We start from the raw sequence: 14,582 nt of genomic DNA, 5'->3' as shown, positions 1-14,582 counted from the left end.
GTGACCATGCAGAAGTTCTTGAACCTCCCTGACCCTCATATCTTTTATTCTGTGAAATGGGAATGTTAATCCTTATACCAGCTCCCTACTTCACATGTTGTTACAAGGGTCAGTTGAGGTGATAGACCTAAAACTGTTTTATAATCCGATGAGATTCTGCATGGGTCACCTTATAATTGTTTCTGATAGTAATTTTAGCCATCCCTCTCTCTGTCATTAAGATTCTGCCGTGGTTGATCCACCAAGAGCATTAAATTGATTTTGCCTGGAGTAAGTCCTGTCACTTCCCCAGACCAGTGGGAGGAGTGGTTTGTTAATATCAGGGTGGTTCATGGACATAGGTCAGATGTGAAATCTGGAGCTTGAGCTAGAAGACCTTAGTTTTACTTATGCCATAGTGAACACCTGTATTCTCTTATAGCCACAGTGCTTATATTAGCTGAGTGGTAGGATAGTCAACGGGGGAGTCCTCTGGATCTCTCTTTTTTTTCCAGTGGAGAGGTCCTTTGTCTCTGCCTGAACTCATAGGGATGTAAATAAAGTGTCAGTGACATACATTTAGCTTCTTCATAGGAAGGACCACTGTAAATACCAAGATCAAGTTGTATTGTAAAATATTTAGTGTCCATAAGTAGACTGAAACCAAAAGGTGGCCTGCTGTCTGTGGAACTGTTACTATCCTCTGACCACAGCCATTTAGGACTTCGGTGGAATCCTTAGCCAGGGACAAATTTGAATGTAAGGTGAATGGCTTCTCTTTGATGGGATATAGCCATTGAGCTCTTTTGCTGCCTTTAAAGAACTGGAAGTCTTTTTGTATATAGGAGCCAAGCTGTCTCCCAGCAGACAAAGACAACTGATTCTTCCTGGGGTCTTCAGAAGGGAAGCAGCTTATTCAAGGCTCACCAGCAAATTAGAGGCAGAGTTGGGGCTAGAACCCTTTCATCCCCTAGGACTCGGGGTCTTAACTGGCACTTGTTGAGAGAAGGTAGAGTCCAGAGTGAGTGGTAAATTGGCTTTGACGGTGAGGAGAGAAAGTTTGGTGCAACCCTTGATGACTCCAGACATGTGTGGGATCCTTGAATCATTGCATTTCTGCCTCTGGGTTTCCCTCACCTCTTCTATAAAATAAGGTCAGTGCCCTAGGGAATCATTGTGTGCAAGGACTCCTGGGGAGTACTAACTTCTGTTAGTCCTTGCATGAAAAAATTCATTAGAACATGGTGATATGTTGGAAAGAATTCTGGATTTGATGATGTCAGAGAACCTGGGTTCAAATCCCAACTCTGCTGTTTACTATCTCCATGACTCAGGCAAAGTTATCTCACCTCTTTAGGCCTCAGTTTCCTCATCTGTAAAAGGAGAAGGTTCAGTTAGCGCAGTCTTAACCAACTCAAATAGAAATGGATCCCTGCAGACTGCATATTGACGTAGAAAACCATAGGTTAACATTATCTATGTTGCATTTTTATTTATTTTGGTAAACATTTCCCATTTATATTTTAATCTAGCTCAGCAATACTGGGGAGTTTGGGGGCTGCAACCTCTGAACAAGAGGACCTTGAAAGGTCCTTCCTCTAGATCAGGGTCTGGCAAACCAAGACTGCCCAAGGCCTTTTTTTTTTTTTGTATGATCCATGAGCTAAAAATGGCTTTTGTATTTTAAAATAAAGTTTTATTGTATTAAAAAAAAAGTAAGAAAAAATATTCTTAACTTAGTGGCCATACAAAAACAAGCAGTAGACTATATTTACTGCTCACCCCACCCCCACCCCCAGGCCGTAGTTTGCTCTAGAGCTATGGTCCTGTGAAAAATAGGGAAAAGACAATATTCTGTGCCAGTACATGAAAGTATATGCCAGTATGTGAGCGTAATGACTTTAGAGCTATGACAATAGATGATTTCTTACTGATGAGGATGACATCAACATAATCTATGACAGATTGCCTTTAGAGGATGCATGGTTTTTAAAGGGCCTAGTATCTTTTTCCTGACCTGAAATCAGCATTGGGCTATGGGTTTTGCTCTAGTATGGGGCAGGGTCCTCCCTTTCAGAGATTGATTTACCTTTGTAAGATGCTGTTTGGAAATGTGGCTCAATTGGTGTTACCCAAAAAGCTCTTTCACAAAAATGACCCCCAGATGATTCCCATTTGCCAGAGAGCTCACCATCATCATTTCCTCTGCATCAGGGAAAGGACAGTGGAGATAAATCAACAAGCTAGAAAAAAGACAGCATTCCTTAGTGGTGCATTAGAGTAGATGAATGAGGAACCTACATTGTGGAGGGGATGGTTGTAGAGAATTGGGTGGCAATGGTGGTAGAAAACTGGATGCCAAAAAATTATGCTTATAGAGCACCATCTTTCAAGCCAGATAGATCATCAGTCCTGCCTTGGTTTTCATCTGCTACTTGAGTGCTGGTGATCACCAGGATTAAAATGAAAATTGTTTCTGAAGGCCCATAGAGTGCTGAGTTTCTTGAAGTATATAGAAACCAGCATGCTCAAATTTAATTTGGAGGGGTAAAGTGCATTTCTGCATCAAGATGGATGAACTCTTACATTAATGCCTTCAGCCTTGCCCAATTTCACATCACAGTGAATTTGGTATGTGAATGCTGCTTCCAGGAACAACTGGTGCTTGTGTTTTGTGGAGAACAGAAATGTGTTTTGATTTCTCTATAAAAAGGCTTTAAGTAAATTGGAAACACAAACCAATGTAAGATGGCAATAGATGGGTCAGCCCTCTGCATTCACATTAATATTTATAATGGGTATCTATTTGGTGTTTGGTGTGAAGGAATGTGTTTTTTCTGACTTGTTCTAAAGCCTTGTGGAACAGTAAAAGAAAAGAGGATTGTAAAAAGCAGAACCAACCTAGAAAACTCAAAGCAGCAACCTCACGACTGATTCTCTTGTATAGGCACATGGGGAGAGACATCTGGTTTTCTGCCTTGATTTAATGATGATGATGATGATGATAATAATTGACATTTATATAACATGACAGAGTGATTTCCATACTTTATCTCATTTGATCCTCACAGCAGCCCTATGCAGTAGATACTATAAACATTATTCCCATTTTACAGATGGGGAAACAGGCTCAGAGAGATTAAGTGATTTGCCTAAGTGATGAAGGTGGGATTTGAACCAAGCTGTCTTTTGCCTCTAAATCTAGCATTCCGTCCTATACTCTCCTCTGTTTGGGTGTTGAGATCCAGAGAATGATCATGACAGTTTTCTCTTCACCCCCCGCCCCCTTTCTTCAAGCAGGCTGTTGTCATTATTCCTAGGAAATCCTGAAGGTTTTTAAGGATAAAGAATAATTCAGGAGTTGTGAACAGCAGTTAACCAGCTGATTAGCATTCCAAAATGGAAATGATCAGTGGTGATTCTAGGAATCCCACAGCTCAAGTGAGAAGGGGTGGAGGTGGGAATTCAGTAGGGAAAGGGAGAAGTAAGGGGATCTGAAGAGGCTTCTGTCCAAAGGCCAAAGAGTAGAAGAATGTCACAGAGGAGGCATCTGAGCTAAAAAACAAATTTGGAGTTTGTTCTGGAGAGGAGGGAGCTGGGTGCTCTCAGGGGAATGCTCTAAGGAATGATAAAGAAGCCCCATCTTATGGTGAGAAATCATCTGGCAAGGGTCAGAGGAAGAAGAGAAAAGAGTCAGCGTGGTGGACTCCCCCTCCACCTCCCCAAAGGACAGCAGAGTAGACACTGGTTGCTTTGACAAGAACAGTAGAAAGTTCTGTTAGTTTCCTGGGGCATCCATCCTAGACATGACAGAGAACCTTGTCGATCAGTGCTCCCTTCTAATGATTCATGCAGTCACATATGATCCCACCAAAAGAAACCCATCAGCACAAGAAAGATTTGGGAAGCTTCGGCTAGTAACTCTTAAGACTTCTGGAAGTGCACAGGAGACAAAATCCAGAAATTGATATAAAGTACGGGTTGGCTCAGTGTAGTTTTAATCCATTAGGCAGAAAACCTTTCTATGGCACCTACTGTGTACTGAGGCACTCTTTATCTCATTTGATCCTCACAGCAACTGTTAGGAGACTGAGACAAATAAACTTAAGTGACTTGCCCAGTCTAGTACCACATCTAGTAAGTATCCGAGGCCAAATTGGGACTCTGGACTTCCTGACTCCAAGCCCACCCCTTTGTGTACTATGGCATCACCATGGAGCTTAACACTGCACCAGCCCTTTTGGGACATCCTATACAAGTGACAAGCCTAGTAGAGTGGGAAGGACACTGATTTTTAAGTCAGAAGATAAAAGCTCAGATCTTCTATTTCTAGCTCACTACATGTGTGACCTTGGGCAAGGAAAGAAGAAACAAACATTTAAAGTACCTCCTGTGTACTTGGCACTGTGCTGCTAAATGCACGTTGCTGCTCTGGGCCTCAGTTTCCCCATCTGTAAAATGAGGCAGTTGGACTCAGTGGTCTTTCTCTGTGTCCCCTTTACAACTCTAATTCTGTGATTCCCACAGAAGATGAACCAGAGCAATGTGGTTCCTTCTGAAGTCTGAACCTTTTGATGTGCCTGGAGGGACCACCCTTCCCCCCTCAGAATCATGTTCACTTTTAAATGCATAAAATGAAATACAAAGGAAACCAGTTCCCCTGAAATATAGTTATCAAAATGTTGAAAAAATAAGTTCAGAGGCAGCTAGGTGGTATAGAGGACAGGGGACCAACCCTGGAGTCAGAAGAATCTGAGTTCAAATGTGGCATCAGACATTTACTAGCTGTGTGACCCTAGGGAAATCACTTAACACCAATTGCTTATTCCCCCCCCCCCCCCTGGGTAAGAAGCCCTGGAACAAGGAAGCCTTCCTAGTTATCCCTGAGACCTGGTAGCATAAGCTCCATGACTGAAGTTTGTCTCTGAATGGTTGGATATGTATATCTCATTCCAAAGAAACAGACTATACATGTGGCAGGGGTGGAGGGAAGGGGTGAGGATTCAAGGTAGCAAATATTTAGAAAATATGCTTATGTGAAAAAACCAGAGAATCAGAGGGAAGAAGTCTTGGGGTGATGATTGATGGAGGTAAAGGCAGAGGTGATCTTAACAGAGGTAATTTTTGTCTTAGGAGTATAGCACAGACCACCTGGACAGAAGTAGGAATTAGATGAGGAGCTCAGGAAAGAAATCACAAGCCTAGCTCTGAGGTATGACATAGTAACCACGCGAGCCTTCAGTTCCCTGAACATTCGGTGGAGATTTTTCTCTCACAGAAGCAGCGCAGCTGATGATTTTTTGCCTTAATCAAAATTTTATCTTCCAAAAGTTGGAGGAACCAACAAAGAGAAATGCTATTCTATTTAAAAAACATATATATATATATATATATATATAGTTATCGCTATCATTTTTGTATCAACTTTATTTCTTTAATATATATATATATATATCTCCTTTAATTCTTTGTTATGAGCCATCTCATAAAAAAAGATAAAAAGAAAGGGAATAAAAAAAAATTGGAAACCCAACCTACCCTTCTCATTGGAGAGAGTAAAAGAGTATTGAACTGCCCCTTGGTTCAAGTCATCTACTATACCTTGGATTCTGGAAGAATCATCAGATGTTATTGCTGAACCAGTGGCAGTGATCTTTGGAAGATGGTGAAGAGGGTACCACAGGACTAGAGAAGGGCAGATTTCCTGATTTTCAAAGTTGGAGGTGAATAGACTCTGCAAACTCTAGGCCAGTGAGGTTGACTTCAGTTTCTGGCAAACTTCTAGAATCCATTTTAAGGAGGTTAGTGATTGTCTAGGAAAAGAAAAAAAAATGGTGCAAAAATAGAGTTGGCATTCATTAAGAATGTGTCAGTTCACACCACACTCATTTCCTTCTTTGTAGATTTACACAGTTCTTAGATCATGGAAATGCTCTTTTGTTTTTTGTTGTTTTTAAACCTCTATTTTAGTAAAACATTTGCTGAATTCTTTCTTTGCATTCTTGTGGAAAAGAGAGAACAATCAGAACTAAGTAAGTGATGGTACAGGTACTTTGAGAACTTATTGAATGGACAAACCCAAAGAGTCATCACTCATAGTTCCGTGTCATCTTGGATGGGGAATTCCAGTGGAATGCCCAAGGGATTTATACTTGGCTTTGTCCTATCATTTTCAAAAAATAAGTTTTTATTGACATCTTATTTTTTTACATCATTGTAGTTTTCCCCAGTGTTCCTCTCTTTTTCCCTTCCCAAGAGACGTCCCATATAACAAATAGTATTTTTAAAATTGAAAAAAGAAAGAGGAAGAAAAGAAGCACACCTGATTGATTAATTGAAAAAATCTGAAAATATATGTAAAGTGTAATACGTGTGAACCTACCACCTTTAACGAAGGAGTGAATTAGGGGTATTCTCTCATATCTCTTCATTCGAATCATGCTTCTTGTTTATAATTTTACTGTATTCTCTTTTGATTTTTGCATGTATGGTTGTTGCCATTATGGTTTTGGCCCTGCTTATTTTTCTTTTTGGCCCTGCCTACTTCTCTCTGCATCAGTTCACTTAGATTTTTCCATGCTTCTCTGTGTTTATCACATACATATTTCTGAGAGCACCATGATATTCTATTGTGTCCATGTATCACAGTTTGTTTAGCCATTCCCCAGTTGATGGGCATCTACTTTGTTTATAATTTTTTGTTATTGCAAAAAGTAGTCCTTTAAGTATTTTGGTATACTAGGTGACTTTCTTCTTATTGATGGCTTTCTTGTAATGTAATCCCAGTAATGGAATTTCTAGCCAAAAGGGTGAGGACATTTTCCTCACTTTATTGACATAATTCTAAATTGATTTCCAAAGTGGCTATGCCATTTCATAACTCCAGCTACAATGTATTAATGTACCCATCATCCTACAACCCCTCCAAAATTGACAGTTGTCGTTTTTTGGCATCTTTGCCTATTTGCAGAGAGCATTTTTTTCCTGTGCTTGTCTATACTTTGCAGTTCTTCTCTTGAGAATTGTTTGTTCAAATCATCTGACCATTTATCTTTTGGGGAATGGCTGTTAACTTTGCACTTTCTTAACACTGTTACCAGCAATTGGGTGGCATGCTTATTGAGTTTGCAAATGGCACAAAACTGGAAAGGACTACAGGTGCCCTAGAGAGTCAGGATCTAAAAAGATCTTGATGGGCCAGAATGTGGAGCCAAATTGAGTATGATGAAACTCAGTGGGGAACAACGGAACGGTATATATGTGGGTTGAGAAAGTGGATTTTCATAAGTAAGATGGGGGAGGCATGATTAGGCAGTAGTTTGTTTGAAAAAAATCGGGGAGTTTTAAGGGACTATAAACTCATCATGAGTCAACGGTGTGATATGGTAGCCAGAAAAAATTTGTACATTCTGGGCTTAGGTTCCAGACATTAAGAAGGTGGGAGACAAGTTGTCCTCTGCCCAGTGGGGCTATTACTGCAGTGTTGTGTTTTAAGAAGAATAAGGAGATGTTCTGGAGAACATACAGAGGGCAGTCAGGTCAAGGAAGTGTCTCACAGTCATGTCATATGAGCATCAATTAAAGGGATGAGGACAGGGGATGGGATAACTGTTTCTATGTTCTCTAAAGGCTGACAAGAAAAGGTGGTCCTAGAAGGCAGATCTGGAAACAATGGGTGGAAGCTTCAAAGGGGCACATTAAGGCAAATTTTTATTTAATAGAAGGAAAAACTTCCTAATTAGAGCTACCCCAAGTGGAATGGGCTGCTTCAGGAGGCAATTGTTGGTCTTTAAGGAAAAGCTGGACGAGGGCCTGTCAGATATGTCATAGATAGAAACTGGGACTGAACATGTGATTTCATTGCGCATAATACCTCCTTGGTGAGAAAATTCTCTCTTTCCCTGCAGGTTGTCACTTTCTCTTCAATGTAGAGTCTTAGAGAGTTGCTTAGAGCTCTGAGAGGCTGGCTCTTAATTCACTATTACACACTGCCTCTGTTATATGACTAAGTAGCTCCCCAGGCTCCCTTCCACCTCTGAGACTGTGCTTCTAGAAAGCTTGCCAGTCTTGGGTCATTGGAAGGCCCTTTTTTCCCTTTCTTTATGTCCTTCCCCTCTCCTCATCTCTTCACCACTGGGACTATTTCTAAGTGCCTTGTTTGTCTTGTCTTTCCTTGTGCCCTTCCATTCTGTCTCTTTTCGTTCCTCTTTTTTCTTCTGTCCCTTCATAATATAATATTAAAGTATGTTTTAAAACGTTCATCATATTTGTTGAATAAAATGTTATATTCCCTCTTCATGAGAGAATCAAGAGAGAATAACCACTCTCAAAAAAATTAGAACAGAGCCTCAAAAAATTTTTCATTTCCATGTGAGCCTTGAGAGTTTTATTTTTCCTGCTATAGGTCAATAACTGTTACCTTCTTCCCACCCCTGGCCTAGGGATTTAGGACCATATCACTAAGAGAAAAAAAACATAATCAAAAGCCAAAACTCTGAGTGACTCACTGGTAAAGCAGGAAGGAGAATGATGGCTCTTCTAATAATAACTTTAGGTGATGAACTAGTCATGCATTTTCTCCCAGCCTCCAAGAGTGTTTATTTTCAAGCCTCTTAACCACAGCAATGATGACTGGAAGAGTACAGCAGTGACATCTTTTTTTAAAAGAAGATAGGAAGGTAGCCTCTAGTCAACCATACTTCTTGAGCACTCTCTCTCTTTCTCCCTCTCCCTTTCTCTCCCACTGATCCCCTTTCTCCCCCCTTCTCTCTTCTTTACTCCCTCTTTCCCCCTCCCTCTCTCTCTCTCTTTCTCTCTCCATGTGTGTATATATACATACATATAGATAGATAGAAACACACATATATGTATGTATATATAGTATGCTTATTAAAACTTAAAACTTTGGGGATAGTACACACACATATACATTTTTTAAATTAAAAAAAAAAGGATTTTTTCCTTTTTAAAATAATTTAAAAAATTTTTCCCAGTTACATGTAAAGACAATTTTTAACATTCATCTAAAAAAAATGTTGTTTCAAAATTTCTTTCCCTCCCTCCCCTCCCTGCTCCCTGAAGTAGTAAACAATTTGATATCCACATATACATTTTTTTTTTGCCCCAGAACCCTCTCCCTTCCTCCCATATATACATTTTAAACTATTTTCCCACTGTCCCTAGTGGGTTCCCTCCTTTCTAGTTCTAATCTCACCAAACCAAATAAATGTCTCTTACCTGCTTGCTTATCTTACTTACCTGCGACTGACCTTGTCTGTTAACCTCACATCTCAAACAAATTGAGCAGCTCATCAGATTTTTAAAGACTTGTGACTTAGTTTTTCACTCAGTCATTCTGGTGTCCTTTTTGGTATTGACATGTGGTTACCTATCTTATTTTAGTTATCTCTGGCTCTTTATTCTCCTTGAGGGCAGGACTCTGTCATATCTAAACTGTATTTTCCCTGCCATGACACAAAATGTGAAGTAATCGTTGCCTTTATAGACTTTTTGTCCATATTCTGTGGTTGAGGAAACTGAAGGATAGAGAATGGATGAAAAAGAACATTTTTTAAGTGCTTATTACTATGTAGCACCCTGCTGAGTATTGAGGATGAAAACATAATAGCAAAGACATTTCCCTGCTTAGGGAATGTAAGGTGAGCTTAAATTCTAATGGAGGAAAAGACACACTCGATTAAGGAGTAGATTGACCCCCTTCATGGAGCAATGTAGAGATGATTTGATAGTGATTCCAGACTGCAGTGTGTGGGAAAGGCGTCCCTTCAGTGTATGGGCTGTCCAGAAGAGGATCAGGGAGCAGGGTGTGAGGTGAAACATGGCTAGGCCCTGCTTGAACTCGGCTAGGTGAGGGCCTCCTTAGCCAAGACAGGGAGCCACTGGGGCAGAGGTTCTGAGATGAATGGGTTAAAACCTCCAGGGCATTGGTTCTGGTCCAGATGTCAAGTCTCTTAGGAGCAACATGGTGGTTGGAAGGACAGATAGTTCTCCCTTTAGGGAAGTGGATATTCCACAGACTTCTACATAAAGCAGTGTTTATGTAATGCAAATTTGTCTGTGGACATGGAGAAGGGAGAAAGGGAAGGAGTGAAGAAGGGAGACGAGTACCAGTGGAAGGAGGAGACTGGTCCTCGGTTCAAGGCCACGTGAGGGCAGAAGGAGGAGCACGTGGGGGTTGTGGCCAGCCAGATGGGGCCCTTGCTGGAACTAAGAAGAAGAACACCCAGGGGGCAGACACATGAGAGTGGGAGACAGGAGAGGACTGACTACGGACAGATATTCTGTACCTGAGTGCGCATGGATGGAAGACAGATGTAGGGGGCAGACACATGAGAGTGGGAGACAGGAGAGGACTGACTGGGGACAGATATTCTGTACCTGAGTGCGCATGGATGGAAGACACATGGGTAGAACCAGGGTGGAGGTCACTTCTTTTTTTTTTTTCTTTTTGGAGAGCAATGGGGTTAAGCGACTCGCTCAAGGTCACACGGCTAGTTTTTGTGTTAAGTGTCAGGGGCCAGATGTGAACTCAGGTCCTCCTGACTCCAGGGCCAGTGCTCTATTCACTTTGCCACCTAGCTGCCCCTGGTTGTTTTTTGTTGTTGTTTTTTTTTTGTGAAGGTCACTTCTTGGCACCAGAGGCCTCAAGCCAAGCCTCCGATCCAGCGGCAGTCAGTGGTGGTGGTAGTCTCTCCTAGCATCTCTTCTGCTTTGACTTGGAGGGTTTTTTTTAGGGTTTTGTTTTAGTTTGGTTTTTTTGTCAGGGGAGTGGAAGGTCCTGGAACTCTCAACTGAGCTGAGGAGCAGGAGTGGAGAGAGAGCGAACAGCACTTTACAGTAAAGTTAATAGAGGTATTTTTTTGGAATGTGGATTTCTTTCAGAATTCTACAAAGTTAAATTTGCATAATGACAATTTACATAAAACAAAACTTTCTGTGCAGCCTTGGGCCCCTCCAAGGGCTGTGAAAATCTTTTGAGAAGCTAAACTATGGAAGATAACTTCTTATTAAAATTATATGTTGGTGTCCTTGTGTTATATTTGGACCATGCCCCTTTTCCCTCTAACCTTTGAGGCATTCATCCCCCCCCCCCCTTTATGCTGTATATTCTCTAGCTCATACACCTTTTTTCCTCTTCTCAGTCGAAGAGGTTTGCAAGCTTCCAGGCATCCAGCTGGATCCTTTGCCCAAGGTGGTGCTTCAGACTTTTGCTGCCCACCTTGAGAAGAAGTCTCCTCGCCCAGATGAAGTCCCTGAGGCTGACCTCTCCACAGTGGATTCAAAACTCGTGTCTAGCTTGATGCCCTTCCAAAGAACTGGAGTCAAGTAGGTGCTTCCGTCTTGGGCCATGAAGATCACTACCCTGCTTTCATTCTGTTAGATGGGTGCTGTCCCAGTCACCTTTATAATAGAGGCTTATCCCCTAACGTTTTTTGGAAACAGTTATTGATTATTGTGATTGTCTGTGCTCTTAGAGTGAGTCCATAATCTACGGATTATGCTAAAGTCTTATTTTAGCCATTAATTTTAGCCTCCTTTGCATGGCCTTTTTCTCCTACTTGAATGATTTTTTTAAAAAGATTAAGCTCCTGGGATATAGGTTAAAAAATCAAGATACCCTTTGCTATTGAGGAGCTCACTTCCATCTATGGGAGGGTTCCAATGCAGAGCAACTGGGAAGTCCCAACAGTCCTTAGAGGTATTGCATCTTTTTTAATGTCATTTGGAGACACTAAAAAATGTGACTGTATCCAGGACTTTGTGGGGGAGAACTTTCTTTTCTGGGACTTCAGTAACTGAGGCTGCTGGAGAGATTAGTACTGGGGACTTACAAAGGGATTGCTGGGACAGATCAAGAGTTGTTCCTCTGAATAAAGGGCTTCAGGGGCTAGTCAGTAGGCAACATTTATTACTAAGTGACAGGTACTTGCCATATACTGGGGGTACAAAGAAAGGCAGAAACAAGCCCCCTGCCTTCTCAAGGAACTCACAGCCCAATGGGGAGACAACATGCAAACTATGTAGACATAAGACATATGTGGTGTAAATGAAGATAGCCCAGATGGGAAGGGATCAGTGAAATTGCAAGCAGGTGCATGCCCTGGGGAGGAGGGTTTCTCAAGGTCTCTTGGGTTCAGGGCCCAAGCTATCTCCACCAGAGTCTGATGGGAGGTACTGGGACATGGTGGCAATGCTTTGACCTTCCCAGAATATTTGTTTATAAATAACAAAATTAGTTGTTTGAGTTAAATCATCCTTCACCAAACCCATCTTCTGGTTAGGTTCTGATAATCTCTACAAAATGACCAATGGGAAGGCAAGAGACTGGAAACAAGAGAGCTTGAATAACCAGCCCCGGAATAATAAAAGTTGCCTTTAATAGGAAATATGGTTAGAAAGGTATTTCTGGAGAGAGAACCGATGAACTCTGAGTGCAGATTGAAGCATATTTGTACTCTAAAAAATTGTTTATTGCTTTTTTTTTTTTTGCAACATGACTAATAGGGGAATGTTTTGGATGACAGGTATCTTGTTGGTTGCCTTCTCAGTGGGTGGGGGAGGGGCTGGTGAGAGGTAAAGAAGTTGGAGCTCAAAATTTTTAAAAAGAATATTTTTTAAAAAGGGGGGTTTTCTGTATAGCTGAGAGATGGGAAGATGCAGCACCTGAATCCTTGACTATTTAGAAACAGCCTATCAGCTCCTAACAAAGACTCATATCCATTAAGAAAATGTATCTTAATTTGGATAGATAGCTGTCAGATATTTTTCTGAATCTGGGAACCCATCCCCATTATAGCCCTTTGCTTCCAGCTGTGTCTGTCATACATTTCTCTCCCTTTCATATCCTCTCATCACCACCAGTCGCCCCCCCCCCATTCCCCAAATAAAACCCCAACTACTTTGAAACAGTTCTTATCTCTCCTTGTCATTTCTATCCTTTATCTATTGAAGACCCCCTTTGGGCCTTGTTTTAACCAATTTCTTTCTGTGCAGTTCATTCCTTTAATCTTTCTTCCTATGGTTTTTTCATTAAGGCTGATAGAGATTACCCATCTCCTACTGTGCCAAACTCCCTTCTTAGAATACCAGTTCTTCATCAGTTGCATTGGAAATCCTCGAGCCAGGGCTATCTATTAACTTCATCTCCATTTGCATTAAACCAATTTCCGAGGGTGCCTGGGGATAAGGTGCACCTGGCTCCTGGGTCGGCCTGGCAAACTGGAATCTTGGTAACTCTTTTGATCTTTTGTCTACTCTTTTGATCTTTTGTCCTCTCTTTGAAAAGGCAGGTGCTGACACTACTAATGGTGTCCATGGTCTTTCTCACTTTCTGATTCAAATCCATACTTGAGGGCAGAAATCGGGAGAGGAGTTCATCCCCATGCTGTTCATTTATTTCCCTGTGCTAGAAGTGATCATGGTCAGCAGTTACTTAGAAGACGGTCATCCAGTTTTTTGGATGCAGGTTTCTTCATCCTCTTCTTCCTCTTTCTTAACAACTCTACCATCTACAAGGGCCTGCACCTGGGTTAGTGAGGGTAAAGGAAAGGAATTAGAACCCAGTGTCCGATATTAAGTGCCCACAAGGACCTCAAAGAACATCAAAGCCAGCACAGCATTTGTGGAATGGTGGAGAGAGTATTGGCTTTGGAGTCAGAAAACCAAATCTGAGTCCAAATCCTGCTTTGGTCACTTACTACTGGTGTGGCCCCAAGCTAATCACTCTACCTACCCAGGTCTTAGCCTCTGCGGGTATAAGGGAAGGAGAATGGACCAGATGGTCTCTGAGCTCCCTTCCAGAGTGAGATATGTTATCTTATGATCCTTCACTTTATGTAGAAACTTAGGCACAGTTAAGTGAAGAGACTTTCCCAGGCTCACACCATTAGCACCAGAACTAGAACCCAGATGTCTCACTACACTAATGACTGGGCATCCCAAACTCAGGAGCAATGCTACATGTCGGTGGTTAGAGGGAGCAGGAAGGATTGGTTGAAATGAAGAAATTTATGAATGAATTTCATTTATCTGGACTCTCCCTGCCCTCTTCCATGACCCTCAGTCTCCTTGCCTTGTGTATAGTAGATGCTTAATTAATGTTTATTGAATTAAGTTGAATTAAACATATCCTGAGTGAAGTTGTTTGTTCTGAGGCTGTTTGAGAAATGGGGTGGAAGATTTAGGCAGAAGTTGGAGGCCCTGAGGGGAGGGTCACAGAGCTTGGAGGGACCCAGTCCAATTGTTCTCCTCTCCTCTGCCCCCTCCAAGGATTCCCCCTATGACATCCCCATCGAGGACTCATCCAGCATTTTGCTTGAAGACCTCCGGGGACAAGGGGAACCCAGTGGTCCTTGGGATAGCTCATTCTACTTCTGCATAGCTCTGTTGGATAAGAAGCATTTTCTGACATTTTGCAGCTTTCATCTGGTGCCCCTGATTCTGCCATCTGTGGCCAGGAGGAACAAGTCCAGTGTCCCTTCCACCTGGAAGCCTTTCAAGGACTTGAAAGAGTGCCACCATGTTCCCTCTTTCCCAGCTCCACTCCTCACTCCGTCTCTTCTCTTTTCCACCTTAAAGATCTC

At 41.8% G+C, this 14,582-nt stretch overlaps 2 protein-coding genes across 6 annotated transcripts in view; both read left to right on the top strand.

Annotated features, from left to right (window-relative positions):
- The window catches only part of RPL37A (ribosomal protein L37a), a 362,834-nt gene that overhangs the window by 259,594 nt on the left and 88,658 nt on the right, over positions 1–14,582 (top strand). The window lies entirely within an intron of this gene.
- SMARCAL1 (SNF2 related chromatin remodeling annealing helicase 1) overlaps positions 1–14,582 on the top strand; it is a 90,942-nt gene that overhangs the window by 11,544 nt on the left and 64,816 nt on the right. For all 4 annotated transcript variants that reach the window (XM_069075183.1, XM_069075184.1, XM_069075182.1 and 1 more), the window contains one exon: positions 11,142–11,325. In XM_069075183.1, the coding sequence (XP_068931284.1) occupies positions 11,142–11,325 (184 nt within the window). The remainder of the gene's footprint in view (positions 1–11,141; positions 11,326–14,582) is intronic.

This window comes from Petaurus breviceps, unplaced genomic scaffold (assembly GCF_028583685.1).
Source record: "Petaurus breviceps papuanus isolate PSGF00001 unplaced genomic scaffold, PetGlider_PUasm1.0 90903, whole genome shotgun sequence".
Taxonomy (NCBI): domain Eukaryota; kingdom Metazoa; phylum Chordata; class Mammalia; order Diprotodontia; family Petauridae; genus Petaurus; species Petaurus breviceps.
This window is presented reverse-complemented; position numbering and strand designations above follow the sequence as displayed.